This window comes from Chiloscyllium plagiosum, chromosome 4 (genome assembly GCF_004010195.1).
Source record: "Chiloscyllium plagiosum isolate BGI_BamShark_2017 chromosome 4, ASM401019v2, whole genome shotgun sequence".
Lineage (NCBI taxonomy): Eukaryota > Metazoa > Chordata > Chondrichthyes > Orectolobiformes > Hemiscylliidae > Chiloscyllium > Chiloscyllium plagiosum.
The window spans coordinates 124,506,124-124,531,607 of record NC_057713.1 but is presented as its reverse complement, the minus strand read 5'-3'; the positions used below and the strand labels follow the sequence as shown (position 1 = coordinate 124,531,607).

The 25,484-nt window shown below is 37.2% G+C and overlaps 1 protein-coding gene across 5 annotated transcripts in view; it reads left to right on the top strand.

Annotated features, from left to right (window-relative positions):
• Nucleotides 1-25,484, top strand: part of zfhx4 (zinc finger homeobox 4) — a 306,583-nt gene that overhangs the window by 25,655 nt on the left and 255,444 nt on the right. The window contains exons 1-2 of one of the 5 annotated variants that reach the window (XM_043689135.1): nt 1,215-1,254; nt 24,662-25,484. The exon at nt 24,662-25,484 is cut by the window's right edge and continues 1,789 nt beyond it. In XM_043689135.1, the coding sequence (XP_043545070.1) occupies nt 24,708-25,484 (777 nt within the window). In that variant the 5' untranslated portion in view covers nt 1,215-1,254; nt 24,662-24,707. Of the gene's footprint in view, nt 1-1,214; nt 1,255-1,416; nt 1,657-3,773; nt 4,129-15,758; nt 16,687-24,661 lie in introns of those variants that run through there. The other 4 variants (XM_043689131.1, XM_043689132.1, XM_043689134.1 and 1 more) reach the window with 4 other exon arrangements.

The following is a 25,484-nucleotide window of genomic DNA, read 5'->3' as shown; positions in this document are numbered from 1 at the left end:
AACAGTTCGAATTTACATTGTCAGAATTTGATAGTCACCATTTAGTGGAATTTTTTTGGGGGGGAGAAAAAAACCAAAAAAAAAATGGAGAACTGAAACAATAGTGTTGTGGAGTCTAACATAAGACGTGGGGAAAGCAGGGATTAGTCTGATCCTGAACAGCAAATATATATCTGTGCTGCGTCTCCATTTCATCACAGAACACTGTTCAAAGATATTTAATGAGCGTTTATAGCCTTATAGGTGTTAAAACGTCGTGGTAGTCGTTTTCTTTAAAAAAAGTATACCTTTGCACCAATTAAACTGTGCGATATTTATAAGAGAATGTTATGCATTTGTGGGTCATATTGCAAAAAAAGCAACACAAACCAAAGTGCATTGTTTTCGCATATATTGCGAAATTGGTCATTTAATTTTGTCTAATTTTCAAAGGATTTAAGGTGGCAGAATTGCAAAATTGGATACTTGAAAGAATGTGATATGAAATATTCAAATAGGTAGGATTTGTTAAAAGCAAGATTGTAAACGTATGCTGACATTGTGAAGTTTATAATAAATACAAGTTCATTATGCTCCCATGATCAATAGACTAAGTCAAGTAGAATATGTTTCTTTTTCACATGAAATAACCCTTTTTTCGTTGTGGGAGGAAATGTTTGATTGTAAATGATATGTCACGTTTAAGCGCTTTGATAGATTTCCGTTTATCGAATCGATTCAAGAGCAGATCAATGGGATAACGGTAGTGTTTTACATAGGGTACATCTAGTCTATATTATTCGATTATAAATTATTTAACGATTTGGTCGTGTGAGAATTTAATTTGTTTTCTTTCGGGATCTCAGAAAATGTAAAGCATGGCTTGTGAGGTATTTAAAGTGCTTAAAAGGATTTTACAACGATAAACAGAAATGTAAAGTGATGATAAATGTAGAATGATCCATGTACTAATTTAGATCTGATGTGAATTACAGTCTGCTCAGTGCAGTCCATGAGTTCGAAGCAAAAGTGCTGGAAATATAGGCGTGAATTATTTGCGTTATAAAATATGATTGCGGAATATTAAATTAAAGTCAGATATGTCCGCATTGAGAGAGGCAGCGCTTAGACTCGAATTTATTTATCACATTTTTTCTACTGGGCCTGCTGTGCTGGACACTTTCGGGATGACACCCTTTTAAATCCGTGGGTTTTTTTTTGGCAAACGTTTAAATGAGTGTCTTCAAGAAAGAAGTGATCGATAACATTCCTGAGGTAAAACAAATTGCTCATTTTCCTTTAAAAAAATTGTCTGCTGTTGTCTGTGTTCCGAACAAAAGTTGAACAATTTGTGGTTTGCGTCTGCTGTTGGACGGTGTGATGTATCCCGGAAAGAAAGTGAAATTTCTGTTGTTAAAGCGATAGGAAATGGTGGCTATATTTCTGTGTTTATAAACAATGGGCCGAACCCGGGAGGCGATGATGGTCAGCCTGCTGTCAAAGTGATGACCTTTTAAGCCCCAGAGGGCGCCAGGCGTGTTCATCGTATACATTTCCCTTCAACAGAGAGAGAGAGAGAGAAAAAGATCTACCACATTGTGTACAAAATAAATCCCTAAAATCAAATTACAAAGGTCTGTAGAATAAAGGATTGATAGAGCTGGAGATGAAACACAGGTAAATGCACGAACTACTTTTTTAACGTGTGAAAATTTTTATCTGAATCGAATCCTAAAAGTACTGTAGAACACTTTTTTGGGGGTTAGGAAGAGAAGCTGCTGAAAAGAATGCTTCTTTTCCAACGGATATAGAGGATTCAGTCGAGGAAGGTGGGCGATAATGCTGTGAAATTTAAGAAGCGCGTTTTTAGTCAGTGAAAATGATTGAGATTTAAATGGATTTAGAGAGTGAAACATTTACTGAAGAATAGCCATTATCGCACTCAGCAAACTGTTTATTATTGCGAAAGTTTTGTTCTTGTGTGGCATGTTTGTGTTTATCTGATCGACAAAGTCCAGCAAGATTGAACCCTAACTGGAAGAAGACAAGTTTGTTGCTGGAAGTTCAAATCGATCAATAGATATATTTATCGTTGAAAATGGAAAATCGTTTTGTCTCAGTGCAAAATTCTTAGCTTTATATCCAGTGCGTGTGAAAATATGATTTTATACATTGTCCACTGGTGATCAGCAATGGAGTGTTATCGGCTTTCGAACCAAATACTGAGTTTTGTTTGGGGTTGGGGGTGGGTGGGTATAGAAATAGTTAACACAGCGCCTTTGGCAAATAGCCCCCGGGGGGAAGTGGGGAGGGGGTGGCGTGGGGAGTGAGGGTTATCGAGAAGTCTGGAACACGGGTCCCTAACATTTAAGCGGTGCTGATGTGTTGGTATAGAGCGAGAAGAGTCCCAGAGAGAGAGAGAGAGAGAAGCGATGTGATAGACAAGGGAAGAGATCAAGAAGGCGAATTGAGGTCTACTGACGGCCACCGTACAGAGAGAGACCCCGATAGAGACCTCTTCCAGCGCACAACAACATGCAACAGAGAGAGGGAGGATTAGAAGGCGAGAGAAATGGACAGGAGAACCATGTCCCATCACACTTGCACTGTATGTCACCCAGCCTTATCATATCCTCTAACCCAGCTCTGAATAAAGTGCCTTCGATTTTCCCCAGATAAGTGGTGTTCTGCTGATTCCCTTATAACGATTAACATCCTTAGTGTCTTATTCGATAGCGACTATTAAGGGTGAGGGACGGAGAACAAAAATATAAGGTAGGTTTTGCCAGCTGCTAAGAACTAACTGAGAAAAATCAGCCCCCCGCGACAGTCACGCGTTATTTCAGTTTAAATACAATCAGGGATATAGACGCAAACATTAAAATAAAGGGAAATGGTCATATAGATTGGTGTTACAAAGTCACGCCAGTAGATCAGATATCAGCACGATCAATATAGGTAGTGTTTCATTGAAAAGAAGCGATTAGTGGGGAAGCGACAAGACTGGCAGTTTGTTTTTTTTAACCTTATTCGGCTTTTGTGTTTATTTGCCTTGTTTTATTTATTTGAATGGCCTGATTATTTAAAAAAAACACACACTCAGCGAATGATATTATTTAAGAGCAGCACCGCCAATTATTTACAATACATCCCCCCCGCACCACCCCACACCGAGAAATCATTAGTTTCTCCTTTTTGTTGTTGTTGAAATGTCCGTAAAGATTTTCAAGCGAAGTCACTCGCTTTTCTTTCTTTTTTTTCGCGAGTTGATGACTTTTCGCCCAACTTCCAGAATGCCTCTGATTGTGTTCACACGGCGGTTTACACGGAGGGACACGGACTTGCAACAAAAACTGACCCCGCGGCTTGGAGTCAGTGTGCGGACGTAGACCTTTGTATATGATGTGACTCTTTCTCTCGCTCTCTCTCCCTATTTCGTTTTGGTGAATCCGCTGAGTTTGTGGGAATGAGTGTGTGTGTGAATTAACCGCTTTCGGTTCTATAATGGAGTTTCCTGTGTGTGTATAGTGTTAAATCAGAGGTGGATTGTTCAAAACCCTGGGTATCTGTGTGTGTGTCTTTGTGTGTGATAGGGAGCTGTGGTGTCTATCTGTGTGCGTGTGTGTGTCTGGGTATCTGTGTGTGTGCCTTTGTGTGTGAGAGAGAGAGAGAGAGAGAGCCCTCTCTCTCTCTCTGTGTGACTGACTTGGGTACCTATCAGGGGCTGCACTGGGTCAGGTCTGGGACCTTCTCCATTAGCGGCCACCGTGGCTCCCAACTTCAAAGCGTCAAGTCCAATCTTTTGAATGTTGATCACCTCGCTAATTACACCTTCCCGTCGTGCATCGGTAATGAAGACACATGCGCACTCAACTTAATCAGCCATTTTTTACAGGGCAAAATAATTAGCAGAATAAAGATATATCGGATTTTCATTTCCAGTTTCCCCTTTTCCGTTTGCGGTCGCACGCCGGCAAGAGAGCTCATAGAGCCCGGGGCCCCCAGAACCGCTTCACTCTCCCCCATTGTCTCTTGGCCTGGGATCCTTGTGCATTTTCTTTCCAAGCAATCGGGGGGCCAGTGGATGTGACAATAATTAATGTCCTTATAACACACACAAAAAAGAAGAAGCGGCTACGAGGGAAAATAGTAAGTTGCAGTTTATTAACCGGTATGCTAGTGTTACCTTGGAAATACAGCGGACTGTGTTAGCGGTTTTCACTGTGCATAGACTTTCTCGTCAACAAAGCATTTTTGGGTTTTTTTTTTAAACATAATCTCTAAACGCGATTGAATGGGGATTGCTTTATTTTCTCTCTCTGTTTGCGTACCTGGTGTTTGTACAAGTGGGATCGTGTGACTTTTTTTTCTCCTCGTGAACGTGTAGATACACATCAGAGATGGATCTGACTATCAGGCTGTGTCGCCTCCCAGTCAAAACTACTTCCAGACGCAACTTGCTGCTTTTTTTTTGGAGGGGGGTGGGGGGTGGTCTCGGATGGAGGAGTTTCTAGTCAGTGAGAGAGAGAGAGAGAGAGCTGGAGACGCTGCCTGAGCCCCCCACTTCGTTATCCTTTCTGCGCTGAACAGTTCACTTTCCGACGGCCGTCTTTCCAGTTGTAATCATCAGCGTGGAGTTAGCATTAAAAAAATAAAACAAAGCGGAAGATTTGTAGCTAAAGTTGTTCTTAAAAAAAAGTAACAAAGATCTTTAGCACGTCCCTCGCCTTTCGTAAGATATAATTCTCGTTTCTTTAATTGTTTTGGCGTATTTTTGGTTGTTTTCGAGAGGATCGACTCGCAAATGGGAAGCAGCTCTCTCGATCTCCTTTTGTTGCTGTTCTGCTTTGGTTACCTGGTCGTGTACGGGCCAGCTGCTCTCTCTCTCTCTCTCTCACACACACACAGACACACACACAGAGAGAGAGAGAGAGACGCACACAGCCCGGCTTGAAGTCCATAGCTCATCCCAGGCTGGAAGGTAGCAGCAGCAGGTTGAGAGTTTATTGCCAGGGCGTGCACTGAGGAGTGCTCAGACTTTCATGGTGACGGTGATGAACTTGAAAGCAGCCACGCTTCCCTGGATCAGACTGTGTGCGTGTGTGTGTGTGTGTGTTTGCCTCCAAAACAAGAAATTGTCCTTACTGTCAAAAGCCGAGCGAAAGTCTTCCTTCCCCCAGTTTTGTATCGCGCACTGTCCGTTCCGACTCATCCCTCTCTGTCTCTTAAGTATCTTTCCGGAGATCCAGGCAGCGAAATCCGCTCCGCGACTGCCCTTGCCTTAATTCCGCGGTGTTCTGTGTTTTTTTTATTATTATTATTGAAGCTTGTGGTTAAAAAAGCCCTGCCTTTTCGTTCGGGGCTGACTTCTGCGATTGGGACACGGCAGTGACACGGGGATCGATCGTTTAAACTCAGAGCAAAGGCTGGGTATGTAATGCACTCGCTCCCCTTCATCACTCCAGCAGCAACTGTGCGCAGAACTGGCAAAATACCCCACACCAAACCCAGGTTAAATAACAGTTAGGGACAGAAACAGCATAGGGATGGAAAGGTCGCGTGAAAACTATTCATTTCCCAGCACCCGGAGATTTTGCTTTGCATTTTTTTTAATGCGAAAGTTGGCTGAAGCAGTCACCATCCGAAATCTATGCTTTCACTTTTTTTCAATTTACCATCTATACAGAAACAAAATACCCACAGTGCGGCTTAAAAAGGCAAGTTGATCTGCATTGCAATAATTTTTTTTGTACTTTCTTAAAGAAACGCATCCAATGAGATTTACAATGGCTGTGAATACATATCTGTATGGACCCACGTACATATGGATTATGTATATGAAGCCAGGGACGCATATAGCGAAAGCGCTATCTTGTGCCAGTCGTTTATTCTGGTTTTATTTTCCGCCTTTTGCTCTGGGTTAACAGCACATAATGTTTTTCCGCAATCGAACGGTACTAAATACTGAAAATGTACGTTCGTTTTGGTTGCTACAATAATCTTTTGTTTTTGACCTGGTATTGTTTAGTCAATGGCCTTAATAAAATATTTGAGGCTGTAGCAATACTTGTAAATACAATAGTTTAACTTATTAAACGCTGTTCATTTTGGCATGATTAAGAATGAGATTTGTATAGATTATTAACATGCAGTACTCTCATTGACGTTTGCCATGTTTCATCCACAATTAAATTAGAACCTTATCCGCTCAGATTGTGCAGTTAAGCGTTTAACAAAGTGGTGCAAGAAACGTCTGTTTTATGCAATAATTTCCTTTAATTTTATATTGATATTCTTTTTAAAAAATCCTTGTGCTGCAAAATGGCTAATCAAATAAAAGGGACTGGGTGAATCAGTTCATATATTCTGTAATATTCTCTTGGCACTTTAACCATAAGCTAAAACTTACACAGTGAAATTAGATTATCCACAATAACAATATTATAGCCTGCACTGGATGGAAGCAGAACTGAGGTGGCTTTGTTGATTGCAAGGGTTTAATGTTGCATTTCAGGATCTGATGTGGTTTAGACTCCCATCCATTAACTGGAAAAACCCCTGAGGTTTTACAATTATTTCTTAAAGATAATACATTTAACATGGAATTGGTAGGCAGAGAAAAACTCATAAAGGCAAGAAGGAAAGCCCTTAATAACTCTTGAGATTCAGACATGTTCAGCTGTAAGATTGGTTCTGACTTCACCGAGGGTCGACAATGTGTCATTTCCATGAAGCCAAATTGCTCTCACCCTATATGATATTAATGTGCAAATCAATATTTCAGGGATTAAATTTCCCTTCTTCATTTTTTATGGTTTCTACCTCAATAAGTCTCAAGTCTATTAGAAGAGGCTTAGTGATTTAAAATCCTTCACTGTAGAATGGTTTTTTTGCCGCCTTTTATTCCTCTGTTTCTTTTCCAAAGCTTGAAAATTTGAAGGTGTACCAGGACTCTGGCAGTCTGTATCAGCACATGCCCAGTTGTGCATTTGTCTGTGCAAAGTAAAAGGCCTGAGAAATCCAGATTTGTGCGGTTACTTATTAAATATCATTTACGTTCTTAATCAAAAATTATGCTCTCATTTTATATTAGAGAATGAATTAGTTGTTAACTACTCAACTAATATGATGATAAAATCCTGGATAGGGTAGAAAAATACATTGACGATAGTCAGATTAAAATGTTAGAAAATTAACTACCTTGACTTAAACAGATTCCAACACCAGCAGTATCATTGATTGGCACATATGACTTTATTTTCTTTGAAGTGATGTATTCACAGACTCACAATATTTTCATTTTGATTTTCCACTGAAAATCCATTTTTATGTTTGCACGAGGTATCATTAGGAATATGCTGCTGACGTGTAAATGACGCCACCAAACTAATTAAGAGTTAACTTAGCAGCATATTTGCTAGTCACTGTTGTTAGTATCAGAGCTATAAATACCATGAACATATTTAGTGATGCTGGGTCTTTATATTTCTAGCATCAAATAAAGATTTGATGATGGCTTATTGACAGGCTGGAAACACAGCCAGGTTACTGTCATGTAAGGTGACAATGTAGTCCATCTGACAAAAAACAAATTCTGCACATTGAAACAGTCAGCAAATTGTTGGTGGAAGCTTTAGTGAACAAATTTGCCTACAGTAGTATAAAGGAAAAGTTCTGTAAAGTCAAATCATGGGTTATGATGTAACTGTGCGATCAATGGAGTTTTAAACAAATGCGTTAGCCTGTTTTAATTAAAATTGTGCAATTGTATTGAAATTTTTAACAGTCTAGAATGTTAAATGTAATTAATGTATAAAATGACAAAACTGAAAAGCAAAATGAAAAATTACAAACATCGCACATTCTAACCTAAATGAATTCTTAATTTCACTTTGGGGTTTGTGTGTGTGTGTGTGTGTCTACGTGTACATATGTACAGTAATCCTGAAGGAGAAGCTTTCTTCATTGCAGTTCAGGTAGTGAGTGTACACTGGTGGTAGAAAATAGTGAGTGGTTCACTGAAATAGACTTATTCCCACTGCCATAGCTGAATGTTTAGAGCTCAAATCAGGAATCAGTGTCAATTTCAAGTGTGTGTGTGTGTGTGTGTCTCTCTCTCTCCTCCTCCTCCTCCTCGCCCCCCCCCCCCCCCCCCATCTTCTGTATATAAGGCATTTAATGAAAGGGAGCATGCAGCCAGGTTTTATATCAGAATGTGGGAAAATAGTAAAAAGCGGGGTTATTTTATGATTGTGAACCATCTGGATGAAGTTCAAATGCAGCTGCACCAATTATCTTACACTGCAGAACATTTTTTCCATTCAGTATAAAATGTTCCTTCCTAAAAATGTGGAGCAGACTCGGTCAATTTAGTTTGCAAGAAGAAATGCATATGAGAAAGGACAAAGACTCCTTAATCCATGCAAGCTGTCCTCTTGCCAAAAGAAATCCTTTCTCTTTCACTTTGAAAAGTTATATTTATTTGACATGTGCAGCTATTGTGAATATGGTGACTTTGGTTTTATTTTATTCGGATTCAGTATAACAAATCAGAATATTCCGTGTTCATCAAGGATACAAACATATTCAATTCCTGTGTACTAGTTAAAACAATAAAACAACTTTAGGCATATATTTTATATTAGTGTTTATGCATTTGCAGTGATTTAGTGGGAAGATTATTTTGGATTGCATAATCCACAAGTGGAAGTGTAACTGGTTGAATCATTGCACTGTGAATAATTGGTGTGAGTTAACATCAGCTGCTAAAAGTGAAGCCATGATTTGAAGTCAGAAATCCTGGCAGCTTGGTACAGTTCATATACCCACAATACCAACAACTCTTGAGGGTGGACTGATAAGAAACTAGTAGTAGGCTTAACGTATTAAGTGTAGGGCCCTTCCATTAGAGCCCCAGGGCTGTGTAACACAATTATTCTTTCCTAGTTAGAATCTCTTTTAGGGTTAAAAACTTGGATGGAGTTCAAGCTAAATAGCACCGGGGGAAAGTGCATGTGAATATGTACAACTTTCATGTAATTAGCACTTAATTATATTAACATATGCAAATTGTCAATTTAGAAGCTTGTTGAGCTGGCAGAGATCAGTCAAACACAATTGCATTATTGTTCTGGCAAAAATAATGAATTTTGAGTTGGGTAGAGGAAACACATAACTAGCTTTCTAATTTAACTCATACCATGGTAAAATTTCATTAATCACCATGGTAACTGGGTTAATTGTGCTGACTAATGTTCAGGGCTGCAGAGGGTTTTTAAAGAAAGCCTTGTTTGCCTAATCCACCTTACAACGACACTTGTTTGTACATGTTTCCTTTGTATAGGAATTTGCATATGCAAACGAATAGTTTCTCTGTCTCATTTGTCATGGTTCTTCATTACCCATGAAGAGGACATTGTTACTTAGCTTTTACTGTGTCCTAAGACAGCATAGTGTCAAACATTCCAGCCACATTCTTTCATAATTTGTTTCTGATTAATAGACCAGTTTCAGGTTCATTCTATTCAGACCTTAGCAAGAAAAGGTCAATTCTGTTGCTGAAAAGGGTTTCCGCAGTAACTAAAGCTGTTTTTCTTTGACCAATTAAATCACAGCCTTAAAGCAAGTGTAACTTTGCATTGTGGAAATATCGTCACTAATAATCTCTTTCGGTTCCGATAACAGAATATGAGAAAGAAGAGATTCTGCTGTTCCAGAATTAATCCTGTTTTTTTGACAGAAACGTAAACTGATATAATTGCTTTTCAGTTGGAGAAATGGAGGTTTATACAAGTGTGAAAGCATCGGAAAAGGATTAGCATTTTTTTGCATAATGAAAAGTACTGTTGAATGGCAGACTGAATGGTTGACTGAATGACTAAGATGAAAGAAAGATGAAAATGCAGACTCTTCTTCCTTCCCCCCCCCCCCCCCACCTCAAATGCTCAGCTCACTCGAAAGATGTATTTGTCCAAGACTTGAGAAAACAAGCATAGTCTCATATTTCAGCAGCTTTATGGAATTCCCTTGGATTCTCTCCTCTTGTGAAGTAATATGTATGATAATACTGCAGCTTGCGGCTGTTAAAAAAGGTTTGTATACAGGAGAGTTACAAGAACATGCCAGGCATGTCACAAACCAAATATTGACCATCAGTGTCAAGGATGTTCAATTATTTTCTTTGGTGAAGTTTTCTCCCCCCTGTAAAAGTTACACGCAGTAATCTATAGAAAGATTGCCAATTACAACATTAAACAAATAAGATCCATTGTAATCTCATCAGTTCATTTTTAGTAACTTTGTCAGAGATATCATTTAATGAAAATAGATTAATTAGTCAATGTTTGTCAAAGTGGTGTAAATTTTTATTTTGTTACCATTCTGAATGTGAAAATACTGCAGATATACTTCGAGAACATAAACTGACATTTTAACCACTTGTTTAAAATATTATTTACTCTAAGTATATTTTCAAAATGTTTCACATGAATTTAGGTTGTAATAAGTAACAGTTTCAGGCCCCAGACGATTGTAGACATAGAACGTCAGCTGTTGACCCCTATTGTTTGCTGGCAGTTCACAAAACTTCTATATGCACATACTTGTCATTTGAATAAAGGTCTTGTCAGGTTAATTTTTAATGTGAAATTACTTAATCTGGAAAAGCTTTAGGGCACTTGCAATACCATATACAGTGACTGTATATTGGTACTTTAATTTGGATATGACTATTTTAACAAGAAAAATGTGTTATATTCTGTTTCTCCAAAGATTGGCATATTTTATAATTGTGTTAAACACATTTAATAAACTGTCATGTGCTGTAATTGGCACATTTCCAGTCCCTGCAGAATTGAATGACAGGCAGTTAGTAGCTGGTTACAATTTCCCGTGTTCTCATAGTACAGTGGAGGAATAGCTAAATGACTCTAAATTACAAAAATAATAATTGTAATGATGTTGAAATAATCCAGTGAGTCTATTGGACAGACTGTACAAATGTAGTTACACAGTATGAGTATAACCACTGTATTAAAAATATGCGAATTGATTCACATAGCAACTCACTTTGACAAGATTATTAAGCTTTGTTTTTAATTACATGATATTTTAAAATAATCAAGACATCTCTTGCATAGTTTCGTTGTATTTTCTTTTTCAAATTAGCCATATCAAATCAAAAAATGTGAACATAACGCCCAACTGCTTTGGAATTATTCAGTTTAATAGTATTAGAGGAGACTGGATGCACAAAGTTTTTCATTTCTGCTTCAATCACATTTTGCTGGCATGCAGAGTGGTGCAATGCATTTTTACTACATTGGCAAGAGAAGAATTTATCTTTGATAAAACTTGAAATGTACAACTAACACTGATATATCGCTAGCTTCTACATAGAGAGATTTCTGCATTCCATCCATTAAATTGTAATTCAGAGAGAGCAGGACCATTGAAGACTATATTATTATTTTCTTTCAGAAGGAACTGCACAAATCTGATTCATCTTTGTTTTAGCAGAGATAGCCATTCAACACAATTTCACAACATTTAACTGCAACGTAACAGACGATAAAAATGGACAATGAATTGTTGAGTGAAGAAAGCAGGATAGGTTCTTCGAAATAACAATAAAGATATGGTTCAATTGGATTTAACATCACACTAATATAGAGATGAACAAAAACATAGAATGTCACACACTATAAAATATTTGTTGGTTTCTTTAATGATGTATTTGGTGAGGAACTTGTGGCTACATGACACTACTGTACCATATTAAAATTAGCTTGCTATTAGTCTATCGTGGAATCGAGAGTGATCAATTTAGATAAGCTTTCCCTTAATTGAAATGCACATATTTCTAAGCACTTTGCTATAACATTGAAAATGATAGCTAGGCTAGAGCCATCTTCTATCACGTAACATTCAAATTGTATCATGATTAAGCCAACAAAAGAATATCAAGAAACACAGGAAGAAAGTGGTATTTTAAAAATATTTAATCAATACCTTTTGTAAGATGCAAATTACTCCACATTTCTTAATATATATTGATACCTTCTAGTTAGAAACGCTCTCCTTGAATGATTTCCAGTATATGCCTGTTAATGGGGATAAGTCTTCATGCAAGCATTTACTCAGCACCAATTTATTATTTTGTTTATAGAAACAGTTCAAAATTTGACATAAGTGATGCCTGCCACATCCATGGAATGTTGTTAGTAAGAAATTTCTACCTAAGTTGCAGAAATATCTGCATGTTGTTGGAAAGGTTGGGGATTAACTGTGTATACACTGACATCTATGATTTACTTAATGTAAAAGCAAAGGGTGATAACAAACACAGAGAAAGGAAATGGCATATCTTTCAGATAACTTTGGGCATAACAGTTCACTCTAGTAAGATCAGAAATAGTACAAAACGCATTGTAAGAATGATATAATACATAAAATGTGTGCATAGGTTTTCAGCTGACGAAGTTTAACAAAGAGAGCTTTGAGAATTTGTATGAGATTCAGGCTTGAAATTAACTTATAGTAAAAAATGCTTTATTTACAGCCCTTAAAGTACAGTGTAAAGTGTTTTGATTATGGTATTACAGCTAGATGTCAAATAGAACTGTGAAGGATTTGCAATACAGAAGAAGTCTATTCAGCCCAACTGATCTATGCTGGTTTTTGTTTTGTGCAGAAACTTCTTCCAATGTCATCAACTGTTTCTCCATCATTCTGTTCACCTCCCCATTATGTATGCAGCAATCATTCTCTTCAATGTGTGTATTATTTGCTTCAAATACTCCCTGTTCCATATTCTCACCACTCTGCATGTAGAGAAATCACTGCTAAATTCTTTACTTGATCTGTTAGTGGCTTACTTGCATTGATATCCTTTTTTATTAATTATGTCAATCGAATATTCATTTCATAATTTTATACCTTAATATCAATATTGCTCGGGTTTATCAAAATCAGATTTCAGGAAGCACTAACAAAGAACTGCTTAAGTAGACAAAGTCTTAAAATGACTATCTCTGTGGTTGACTGAATCTCTAAAGTTTAGAGGGGATTTAATGTGAATAAAGCTTTCTGTTTTGTTCTTTGTGACAGCTGTAGATATTACATGGAAGTCTCTTCTTTAGACTGATGAGCATGAGTTGCAGGTTTTCAATTTGTACACACTTCATAAGAAAAGCTGCCAGCAATTATCTGTCATCATAAAAAGGGCACACACTTAGCTGGTACAGACATATAGGTTTCTAAGCAATATGAAAGCACAGTAAAGATGCCCCTTTGCTGAAATTCAGCAAGTTTCTAAGCTGGAACCTTTAAGGTCTACTTAGTGTTGTTGGTCATACAGGTCTGTTTAAGTGTCTGCTGTCAACAGGCATATCACAGAGAGTACTTTCTCTGCTCACCTCCAGTTTATTCACAAGCTAGGCGTCACACACTAGTCTTCTTTTTCTTTGACCCAATAAGTGGGGGCAGAGTGCCAACATGAACATGACCTGAAGAGTTGCCTTCAGAGCCCCAAGATGTAGAAAGCACTTCAGAGAGGAGGAAGGTGACTCCATCTCTGAATGTTTGTCTTGCAGCTGAATCTGTTAAGACCTTCATTCAAAAATGAATCAATAGGACCAAATGTAAAGTAAATTACTTTCACTTTTACATTAAAATTTAACTAAATAATGTATAATGGGTTTTATTTAGAAGGAATACCTGGGTCTCCAATTTTTATCTTGCAAGTAGTTTTGCTCTGCCAGTTAATTAGTATTTATTAAGTAAATAGATGCCAAAGACATCAATGTTATATTGGTCTGAGCAGTGTACCGTATACAGAAAGAAGTTACAGTAATACAAGTACAGTATAATTTCCCTCTAATTTCCATTACTCCACCTCCCCTCTCCAACCAAGTGTGGGACAGAGACACATCAGACAGCTATCTCTGGCACAGTGTTTTCATTGGGACAGAGGTTGAGTACAGTTACTGAAACCCCTTGACAAACACGTACTAAGTAGCTTTCTCATATCCTGTCTGATCTATGAAACAAGAGACTAAGCAGCTAGTCCATGTATGTGCAAGTATTATTAGCCGATGAAGGGTTTAAAAAGAAACAAAGCAACATCAAAATAATTTTGGAAAATGTTGGGATGAGATTTAATGGGATAGAATTTACTTCCACATGAGGAAAATGCAGTCATGGTAGCTAATGATTTAGTTGTGGATAAAGTAGTCATCTTGAGCAATCAGATCACAGTCATCAGATCATTTGTCATGGATGAAGTGAAAATGTCAGGTCCAATGAGTCTGAGAGTGCCAAAGGGGGCAAAAGGGTTTTTGGAGATACTTTGGTGTAGTGCTAGGGAGGCAGCATAAATGGAACTCTGAGGAATGCTGGGTTAGTAAACGTACCTTGTGCATTTTCAGAATAGTAAAAATTGATTTAAAAACTTAGTCAAAAATCCAAAGATGAGACTTTAGTGAAACCTTAATTGTGCTAATGTAGAGGTAAAAATCAGACTTAATTTCTCCTGGATTTTGGTATTTGTATAAAATAATTTGTAAAGAACAGCTGACACTGTAGTGGTCTGATGTCTGCTTAGTCCATCAGAATGATTCAATAGTCAGTACCTCGCACATTAACTGAAATAATAGATTCTGAGTGAAAGATTCTATGAAATGCCTCAAAGTCACTGATACATACATTTTGTCACAGCGTTGCGAGCTATTGTTCCTTTGTATTAAACTGAGTCGAACCTGTTTACTTTGGTAAAAATGTAAAATGAAATCGACTTTTCCTTCAGTATTGCCATGAAAGCAACTGTCTTGGCTCTCTGTCTGTTTTGAGTGCAAGTTCATAATCAAAGCTTTACAAATGTATTTTTAAAATGTTAGCATTAAAATAAGATCACCTCGCATGGCCCTACTTTTTTTTCCCCTGCTGGTGTAACTGGGCAGTGTTTCAAAAATATTCAAACTAAAGTTCAAATAACACCAGTCCTTAAATATTTCAGACTTTGAGAAGAAGTCTCAGTGAAAGCTGAGTAATAGTTCCTTGTACAGAGAGGCTTGTGTAATATTTGTTTTCTAATTTGTGCAAATTATTTAGGCATAATAACCATTATTGATAATCCCAATTAAATTATGTCTTCTGTCCTAAAATGCTTCCCATGACTCTCATTTTATCTGTGTGGTTATTCCTATTTGAAATCTTTACTAAAATAGTCAATCATAAAAACAGCAGCTTTTGAGTCTTCCTTTGCAACACAATTAATATATCGTTTCATTATATTATTGCTTTATTAATTACTGCCAGCTATTGTCTCTTCGTACTAAATCCTGAAACCTAATCAACATCTTCCTTTAGGTAGTGTCTTGTGGTAAACTTTAATTAACTCTTATTACATTGAAGAAGTCTTCAACTGCTGTACTAACTAATCATTTACCTTCATTATAGTCTGACAGCTCGACTTGTTAATGGCTCTAATAGAACCGACACTCATTGAATAAACCTGCAGAATTTATCCATTCACATTACTTGGTGCAGAATTAGGCTGCTGCTAAAATAATCAGTAAGAGCTAGTCAATTGTGTCACCATGTTTATCTTGACTGACGTGTTACTTTTGTAAATAGAATTACCTTCCTAATCTTACCCTCGAGCAAATTATCAGTAAAAGAAACGAAAAAGGGTCTAAAAATAATGGCTTATGACACTTTATATCAATAAAACACAACTTTAATCAAATCACTAATAACACTTTTATTATGGGGTAGTATAGAGTGAGGCGATCGAGTTATAAATGGTTCCATTCTGTTCGCCTTGCATACAATGCGGGTCTACTTTGCAGCAATTTGCTATTGTTCCTAGCTGTCAGAGAGGAAGTGTAGCGAGCTGAATTAATAATTATGCCGTCCATTTCTACAATATCCCACCGTAAGGCAGCGCCTTTCCTATGACTGTGTATTTCATCTGGCCAGTCCAGACGATTCCAGTTAGTGTGATGTTAAAGTATGGGGATTTCGCTACGGTTGGACAATGTGTTCCTCAAACAAACAACTCGGTTGTGCTTTTTTTCTATATGAAAGAAAATCTCTATCAAATCGGTTAGCCGTGGATTTTGCTTAAAGCGTTAATTACATTAAACGCGTTGAAATACTTCGGAGTGGGCACAACAAAGGAAAATGTACTCCATTAAAAGTTTAAAGGCAGCCAAAAGATGGAAGAGGGATTGGTGGTACCAGTGTTGCCCTTGAACATGACACGTGGACTTTTCATCCGTCACTTCGGCGAAGTCTATATGTTCTGCTAATCTCTCACCCAAAGTTAGAGTGAGACCCCGAATTAGCCAGGGACTTACTGGGACGTGAAGCAGAAAGCTCTTGGCCCGAGTTAACTTCTGATCCACCAGTGAGTGCTCCATAATAAAGCTTCACTCCTTAACTTCGATAGAACAGCAGGGGTTCCCGTTCCCCACCAGATTTGAGTCTCCCTCCCGGAATTGGCGTGTGTCTGGATTGGATGAAGGCAGTGTCGGGTTCAACAGTACAGTTCCATCTGCTGAGGCTTAACGGCAAGATCTGCAGAAATAACAATAACCTGGGAGCAATAAAAAATCGTATCCTCTGAAGTGCGGGGAGCGGGGGGTCATGTTTCGAGGGATGGGGAGCGAATCAGTGACAAAAAATCCCTTGAAAGGATGGAAAACAGTGAGTAAGCTTAGGCTTTCCAGACGTTTTTTTGTTGCAAAAGTACTTTTATTTATTTTTGAAGTTTGATTGTGGTCCGTTGTTGAATAGTGTTAATATTGGTTGTTTCAGTTTTTCATTATATACACCATACATTATATTCAGACTTTGTGGTGCACTGTGACTTTACTGACCTGAAAACCTAACTAAACATACAATTTGCAATCACAAACAATTTTGCAGTGTCTGTAATGTTGGGATTATATTTTTAAAAAATCTCTTTTCATCCTCATTTTCACATGACCTTTTTAAATTTAGGAATGATGAGAATATCTTTTTAGAAGATTAGTCTAAAGCCACTGTTGCAAGCTGAAAGCTGTCTTCTCAATAATAGACTGACTTTTCTGGTTATTAAACCTGTTCAGGTCTAACATTCCTGTTATACTTATCTTTTTTCTAACTAGATCTGAGGCTAAAACATTGCTAATAGCTTTGGAATGCTCACTGGGATACCTGGTCTCTGATTACTTTTTATGAAGATAATTACACGAGAACTAGCCTTGAAGCAGGATCTGCTGCAGAACAACTTTTGAACTAGGTGGCAATGGGAAGCACCATAAGAGCACAGAAATGACCTAATAATTATCTCAGATTCTGTGGTGAACATAAATAACTCTGTGAGTGCAAGTGTCAAAACCTGTAGCAACTGGAAAACTTCCAGAAATTAGAAGTAGCTGTACCGCAGATTTGGGCTGCCTGTTTTTCCCATTATTCTTCAAAGCCATCCAAATGGCCTCCATGCATTTATGAAGAGTTGGGATAAACTTCTGAGTAATGAGGCTTAAATACACTTAGCTTATTAACAAAACAAAGACCTGCAGATGTGACACAAAAACAGAAATTACTGGTGAAACTCAGCAGGTCTGGTAGCATCCGTGAAGAGAAAGACCAGTTCTGATGAAGTCACTGTTCATGAAACATTAATTCTGCTTTCTCCCCATTGATGCTTCCAGATCTGCCAAGTTTTGCCAGAATTTCTGTTTTTGATAGCAATTGTTCATAGTTTAGATTGATTCACTGGAGCTTTGTTCTTGACTTGCAAAGACACCAGTGATTTTAGGTTGGATTATCTGTATATGCAGTTGGACTGTTAACACGACATTTAATTCTGATGAGGAACATTTTTTTAAGGAAAATGAAATGAAGCTACCAACAAACAGATGCTTATAAAATCAGCTGCAATTTACATAACTTTTGAATACTTTCATATTGTATATACTTTGCATTATGATACAAGATGTGATTGACTTGTAGATAATATTTATTTAGCGCAGGGAAATCAAAGAGATTAAGCAGTCATCATTTAAAATATAATCCCTCTTTGCATGAATGAGACAAAAGGAGGGTGATTAATGTACATGAGGCTTATAGAGGCACAATGAAATGATTTTGTTTTATCTATAACCACTTCTGATTGAAACAATGGTACTGTAGTTCTAAATATACAGCAGAAATGCATCGGTAATATCTACTTTGGTATTAATTTCTGTATGAATACCAACTTTACTGCATCTTTTATGCTTAATCCAAAGCATCGTGGTCCAATTCTACAGTGCTAAAAATTTCTTTGAGTACCATCGACATAATGTTCAATATTGTCAGAGTACAATAGTGCAAAGAGGAAGAGAAAAATGGAACATGAAACTTGTCTATCAAATGCGTTTTTCAAATTGTTAGGCTAACTACATTATTACACACTCAAAATGTATATCTTTATGCAGACTGAGGAACCTTGCTCCATAACTATTTTGTCACTACAGATTGTAAAATGACAACTGATTATCAAATTGAATGCACACATTGTAACTTTATTGAGGAAATATTGGAGATAAGAACATAAGAAGTAGGGGCAGGAGCAGGCCATATGGCCCATCTACCATTTAATAAGATCATGGCTAATCCTTGACCTCAACTCCATTTTCACAACTGATCCCTATATCCTTTGATTCCTTTAGACTCTGAAAATCTATTGATGTCAGCCTTGAATCTACTCAGTGATGAAGCATCCACAGCCCTTTTGGCTCAAAAGTTCTAAAGATTCAGAACCCCTAAGTGAAGAAATTTCTCCTCATCTCTGTCTGAAATGTCTGTCCCCTCATCTTGAGCCTATGCACCCTTGTTCTAGATGCCTCCAAGGTGGAAGAGCTGACATTAACATGAATGCCAGAACTATAAAATCATCCAGTTCACTATATTTTGTAACAAATAAATAGTGATTTTGTTTGCAGTAAGAATGGAGAATGGATGCTATGACAGCATTGGTCTATCAGATACTGAACTTCACATATATATGGAGCATTGGCCAGGATGCAAGAAAGTTATAGGCCAGGATATACATAATGGCATATTTGTTGCATTAAGGCTTGACTCATCTTTACAGATGGATGTGGGAGAATTTTGTTCATTTAGGGCTAAGCTGACAATATTCAAGAAACTCCATCATACATACCTATATGTTTTCTTCTTTTCAAAGAATTACCTTTGTGGAGGAATGTTGTTCTTAATTTGTGTTTATGTCCTTTATAACGTATACAAACAAGAAAATGTCAACCATCTAATATTGCTTCCCGTGTGCAAAAAACGGCACTATTATACTGAGAATGAAATCCAGAGAATCTGTCATGCTCAGGTTGTGTATGTCATATTGTCTGAGCAGTTCTTAAAAAAACATCTGGGTTGATAATTTATGTCAGGATTCATGAACAGGCTGAAAAATAAAGACAAACATTGGCTAGCCAGGTAGCATAATGCACACAAATGTTTCCTTTACTTATACATTTTTTTAATGGTGATTTATCTGTAGAAATTTCAAACCTATTCTCATTTAAGTTCTTCACCTCTTACAGGACAAATGTATATTTTGTTTCAGTCTTCTATTCAAACTTAATTACCTTTTCCATCTTTGTAGTGACTTGGATGGAAAGTTTTTGCCGAGTCGAAAGAGGTCGTCACACATTCTTTTGCAGTTCTCTTTATTAATTCATCCTTGCAGGAGCACTCTCTATCATGCTGAGAAGGTAGAAGGGTGTAATAGAAGAGCCCTGAAACATCAGCAGGAAGCTCTAAGCTGGTTAATGCAGTATAATTGTCTGGACATAGACTGGCCTTTGTTTGTGCGGTTCACTTCGAATCAGCTGTAATTAACTCCAGAGTGTTTCCAGATTGCCAGCAAAAAAAAATTACAGCTTTTCTGTTTTAAATTGGAGAGCTCACAAAGACATTAGCTATGCAGATTGGTTTACTTTAATTTGTTCCCTTCTTATAAGTGAAGGGTTGTGTAGTTTCTAAAAACTGTTTTCAGTTATTGTAATTTTACATAAATTGGGGGGTTTTCATGTCCAAGAATCATTTTAGCATGGTTTTTTCTTTCCCTGAGCAAATAGGTTTTAAGCTTGTGTTAGCAAAAATTAAGACAGTTAACAATTACATTGTGATATATCAGTAACTCAACAGGCAGTAAGCTTGTTATAATATAATTTTTGTTTATGTAAGTACTATATCCACCACCAAATTGCACCACATGGAAAGTAACAAAGATGTAGCTAAGTTTCTACTGAACAATTTCAAATATTCCGATAAATGGCCAATAGACTGAAAAGCTAAAGGAAAATTTGCTCGCCTAAAGATTAGTTCATAATTTTTGGCCTAACTTATATTACTTTAGTTAGGAAACCTGAAGTAATCTAACATAATTTCTGTCTTTTTGTGAAAAAATATGGTATGTGTACTTAAGGCTTAAATAGGACAAGTGTTTAACTCGATACAATCCATGACTGGGAAAGCACCTACCACACCCTACCACAGTTTCTAATCATGGAGTCAGAAACAAACTAAAAGAAATATGGCACAGCATAGGTTATGAATGTATCTAATAATTTTGTCCAATGTGTAAAAAGTGTCAAGATTCAAGTGGCAAGGTTCAAGGAAAAGTTTGTTACATTATCTTTTTTCTGTTAGATTTGAGTAAAATAGTGCTTAATCTACATGTGAGTTTAGTCAGTAACGGGGCTCTTGGTGCCTGAATAATCCTACTTTGATAGATTTTTCATCAGTTGTTTGTATGTGGCAACAAATAAACAAGTATAATTACACTTGTGAATGTCTATTCATTCCTTTGTCAGGATTAGATATATGTGCAGTTTTCACACTGATCCTCTCTTTTGTCTTTGCCTAACTCAGTATGACATATTGATAGAGGATTTGGTGTGGACAAAAAGGCCACAACAGAGACAGTGATGACCTTTAAAAATCTTGATATAATTCTGGCATAATTGTATTTGTTTTTAAGAAAGTTACGTAAGTTCTAACTTTGCGTGGGTTGAACTGGTGTTCTGTGTGGACAGCTTTTAACCTGCCTCTAACACTGCAAATAAAGAATTGATGTTGAATGAGGGAACTACACAGCAGATGGAAAAACAAAAGCACCAAGAACCCTATTGGTCTTTTTTTTCCCAGCATTTAGCAGTGTGGCAAACCTAGCATTCCTCTGGCATTATTCTCTTCACTTGATCAGATCACGTTCTTTTTAATCACTTCTCAAACACTGTCTCACTGGAGCGGAGAAGAAGGCTGGGACAACCTCAATTAAAAAACAGAGGTATAATTGGCATTTGTGATTCTAGTTCTTTGTTCCAATGGGAACTGAACATTCATTCAGTGCAGAGGCATTGCCCTATTGTTTAACATGTACACTTTTTGTCAGTTAATCTTAGTGTAGGAGTATCGATTATTTTGCTCGTAGCCATTCAACCTGTGTTTGCTGAAGGAGGAAAAGAGAAGTCAGCAATTCAATCATATATGAAAGTCAGTTGTTTGTCTTTAAAAAGACAATTTTCTTCTATAAATTTGAGCAAAACAGTAAACAGATTAGATATGTGTTAAGGGCAAAGTGTGTCCCCTAGTTTGTGGATCATAGCTCAGCATAAAATAATTCTGAAAATAAGACACATTTATCTAAATTATTGGGAAATACGTTTTCAAAACACCAAATAATGCTTGTAAAGCTTTTAGATGTTAAAGCTTTAAGTGCTGTCTGAAGAAGAACTGAGGGCTTTGATTTGATTTGTCTGCAGAAACCATGTATGTCCAAACCGCAGGTATCAGGATCAGTGTTCAGATGTATATAGCATATTTTATAATTTATCAGTTTATAATGATTCACTGTGTATTGCCCAGAAGGATGGAGATATTCCCCACAGGGTAATTTAGTGCTTGAAGTGTTGAGAAATGCTGCATTACAAATCAAAATGTGCTGCATTTTGTCTTTCTTCATCATTGTAGATTTCCCCACTCTGTAATTATCTTAATTGAATTGCTTTGTCTGTGTGCTTATATAATGCTTTTAATATGTACTGCTTTGCATCTTTCTGGAGCTATAGGTAGAACCATTTACAAGGCAGTGAAGACCTGTCATTTATCAATGTCTGCCTTTTCAGATGATGAAATGAAATAGTAGTCCTCTACATAGTACTACATGTTTCTAGCTTATTTCCGATGTAAATTATTCAGTGTTGGCGGATATTGGTGTATGTACACTATGTGCTAACAAGAGTAGATAGTCAAGTCTGGTCCTGTCTGCTCAACAAATAAGAAGTATAGTAAGGCTGCTTTGTGCTGAAAATGACAAGAGAATACACCACAGAGCTCATTTTGTATTTGAGTTACCGAATGTGGATTAAAATTGGACCTGTTATAGTTATGCACTCCCAATAGCGCTCAGGGTATTTAGATCTGTCTGATGTGTTCTGTTGCCACTTCTTATGGCTGTTAGGAGTGCAAAGTCTGTACCTTAATTTCTGCTGCAAATATTGTTGGTGTTAAATGCAGAGGTAAATGTGCCTGTATGAACTAATTAGAAAATTATTAGTTTTTCATGGTCTTTGTGTTGATGTTCATTTCAGAGGTGCTTCTTTTATGCTGCATGCAAGTCATGAGCATAATTAACCTGGAGCTCATCAATGATTAAAATTACACGCTAAGCTTTATGATATTCAATTCAGAGGCAATTAGACTGTCATTTTAGCCCATCTCAGACAGCAAAACTAATTTTAATTCATTTTCAATCTGTGTAAATCTTCTGATGTCTCTTAAACTGATCATTTCCCTCTTTGACTTAGCTGAAGAGATTAGATTTGATTAGAGCAAAAATTTAAGCAGCTATTCTTCAGTACTTAATAGCAGAGAGCATCCCCCAAGCCTTATTTAGTCAGAAGTTGTTTTGAATTAATCCCCTAAATTGCTGCATTGTAAGGCATTACGCATGCAACACAGAGTGATTTCTGCTGTCCAAGTTTTGGTGTTTTGAGTATTTTTTTATTCACAGGTATGTGGCGTGAAATTATGTTGTCTTATTGATACTGTCACATGGCAATTTTCTTAATTTTGGTAATCAAGGTGTAAAGGCATGCAGTGAGTTGCCTTTCCCCTCACTCAAGCCTTTGTTATGCATTGAAACTGAAGTGGCTGACCACCCTGCTGTTGTGTATAGTGCCATCATTCTGTAAACTGGGAGATCTGCAAGGACTAGAGACACTCAGGATCTATGCAAGTCATTAATATAAGTGTTGCAGCCCAGTGAACAATGAGACTGAAGGATAGCAGAATTTCTGCCTTTAACTTTCCTCCTGTACTGCACCCTGCTGTGAAATAGTGATATGGCCTTTACAAACTACATTTGTATTTCCACTAAAGGGAATATATGAGCTGTGGTGCCTGCCTTGAGAAATGATTGAAGGCTTCTCATCATCGGGGCTTTCATATGATTTGTTAAAGATAGGAGAGAAGTTGATTGAGGTAGTTGCTGAGAGATGGGCAGCACACCAGGACTGACAACATCAAAATTGTATTTGAAATAGTGTTCATTATGTTTTGCAGTGAAAAAATTTGACTGAGTCTAATTTTCCCCAAGGATGGTAGGACTGGATGCACTAAATATTAATTTCTGTTTCTATGCCTATTGAAGTAGGTGAAGCGTGAGGAAGAATCCTGATTGGTGCTTAATCAGGGCTTGTTAGATACCTGCTGAGGGCTCTCACAGAAGGAAGATTTGAAGTAAGCTGATTTACTTGGTCAGATGAGAAGCAAAGAAGAGCTCAATCTTTTTTGTTGGCATTATAATAATTTGCTTACTTTTCTCTCATGCTCTTGGATTTATCTGATAAAATATGCCAACAATAAAAAAAAGCCCAAAGCAAACTTTATAATCTCTTCAAAAGATATAATGGAAGAGGTAAACTGTCACCTCTAGTTTTTCGTCTGTGCATTTTTGCAAGGAAAACATTGCCAAGATTATACTTTGCAAAGGAGTTGACTAGCATTCAAGGAAATGTAAGGCAAATGGTGAGAGCATAAAAGCAGTGTCTTGCATCTTGCAACTATTATCAAATATCTCTTGCGAGAATTCTTGAGTGAAAATCAATATCATTGTAAGTTTTCGAGCTTCCTTAATATTTGAAATGTACCTTTTGACCTGTTTCTGAGACTGAAGATTAAGACTTTTGGTTTATTATGAAGCTGCTTGCACAGAAGAGTGAAATATTTTGGATGCTTTGCCATGTTATTTATGTGAGTGATTACTGCTGAGGCTGCAGATCATTACAAATGCATCAGTACTGTGACAGTATGATTTCATACGAAATTGTTTTTTTTGTGTGTGATAGACTAGTTAATTAAAAGTTTTATATTGAAGAACTATAATGTAGATTTGGATTATGATACATCAAGAAATTAAATGCTGTGCATGTACTTTGCAATGAGAAATATTAACAATTTCTAAATTACCACTTCTGCGAAATGTTAAATATTTAAATCTATATTTAAATTTGCAATCAAATCCACTTTATGCTTAACATTAAATTTCTACAATTTGTAAACTGAAGATGAGCTATAAAAAAATTGATAAAATGGCTTCTCTCAACTTATTTTTTTGTTTATCCAGGTCCCTGACAGGCTGGATGAAATGAGATCCCCATGTAGTAATTGCCATGGAAACCTGTGACTCCCCTACTATCGCTAGGCAGGAAAATGGGCATAACACATCAAAGCTGTGCGGAACGACACAACTTGATAATGAGGTGCCAGAGAAAGTTGCGGGGATGGAGCCTGACAGGAAAAACAGTACTACAGATGACAACCTGAGAACAGATCAGCAGAGAAGCAGAAGCTTGTTGGATTTCAGTGAGGAGAATGCTGCAAACACTCAGGTTACCTCAGCAAAAGAGATTCCCTGCAACGAATGTGCCACTTCTTTTTCAAGTTTACAGAAATACATGGAGCATCACTGCCCAAATGCCCGCCTTCCTCTTCTGAAGGATGACAATGATAGTGAGATAAGTGAATTAGAGGATAGTGATGTGGAGAATCTGACGGGGGAGATAGTTTACCAGCCTGATGGGTCGGCATTTATAATAGAGGACTCCAAAGACAGTGGGAAGAATGCACAGCCAGAAATGAACAGTAAGCTCTTTTCCTCTGCAATTTTTCTGAACTCACTCGCAGCAGCTGGGGAAAAGAATGAGAAAGCGACCTCTTTGTCGTTCTACCCGCAAGTCATCAACACTTTTCATATTGCTTCATCCCTCGGGAAACGATTTCCTGCCAAACAGGCTTTCCCAAATACCTCAACGTTTGCAGGAGTTGGTCCTGTCTTGCACAGTTTTCGTGTCTATGATGTCCGGCACAGTAACGAGAAAGATTATCTCAGCAGTGACGGCCTGGCCAAAAACTCCTGTGTGTCCAAAGATGTTCCTAACAATGTGGAC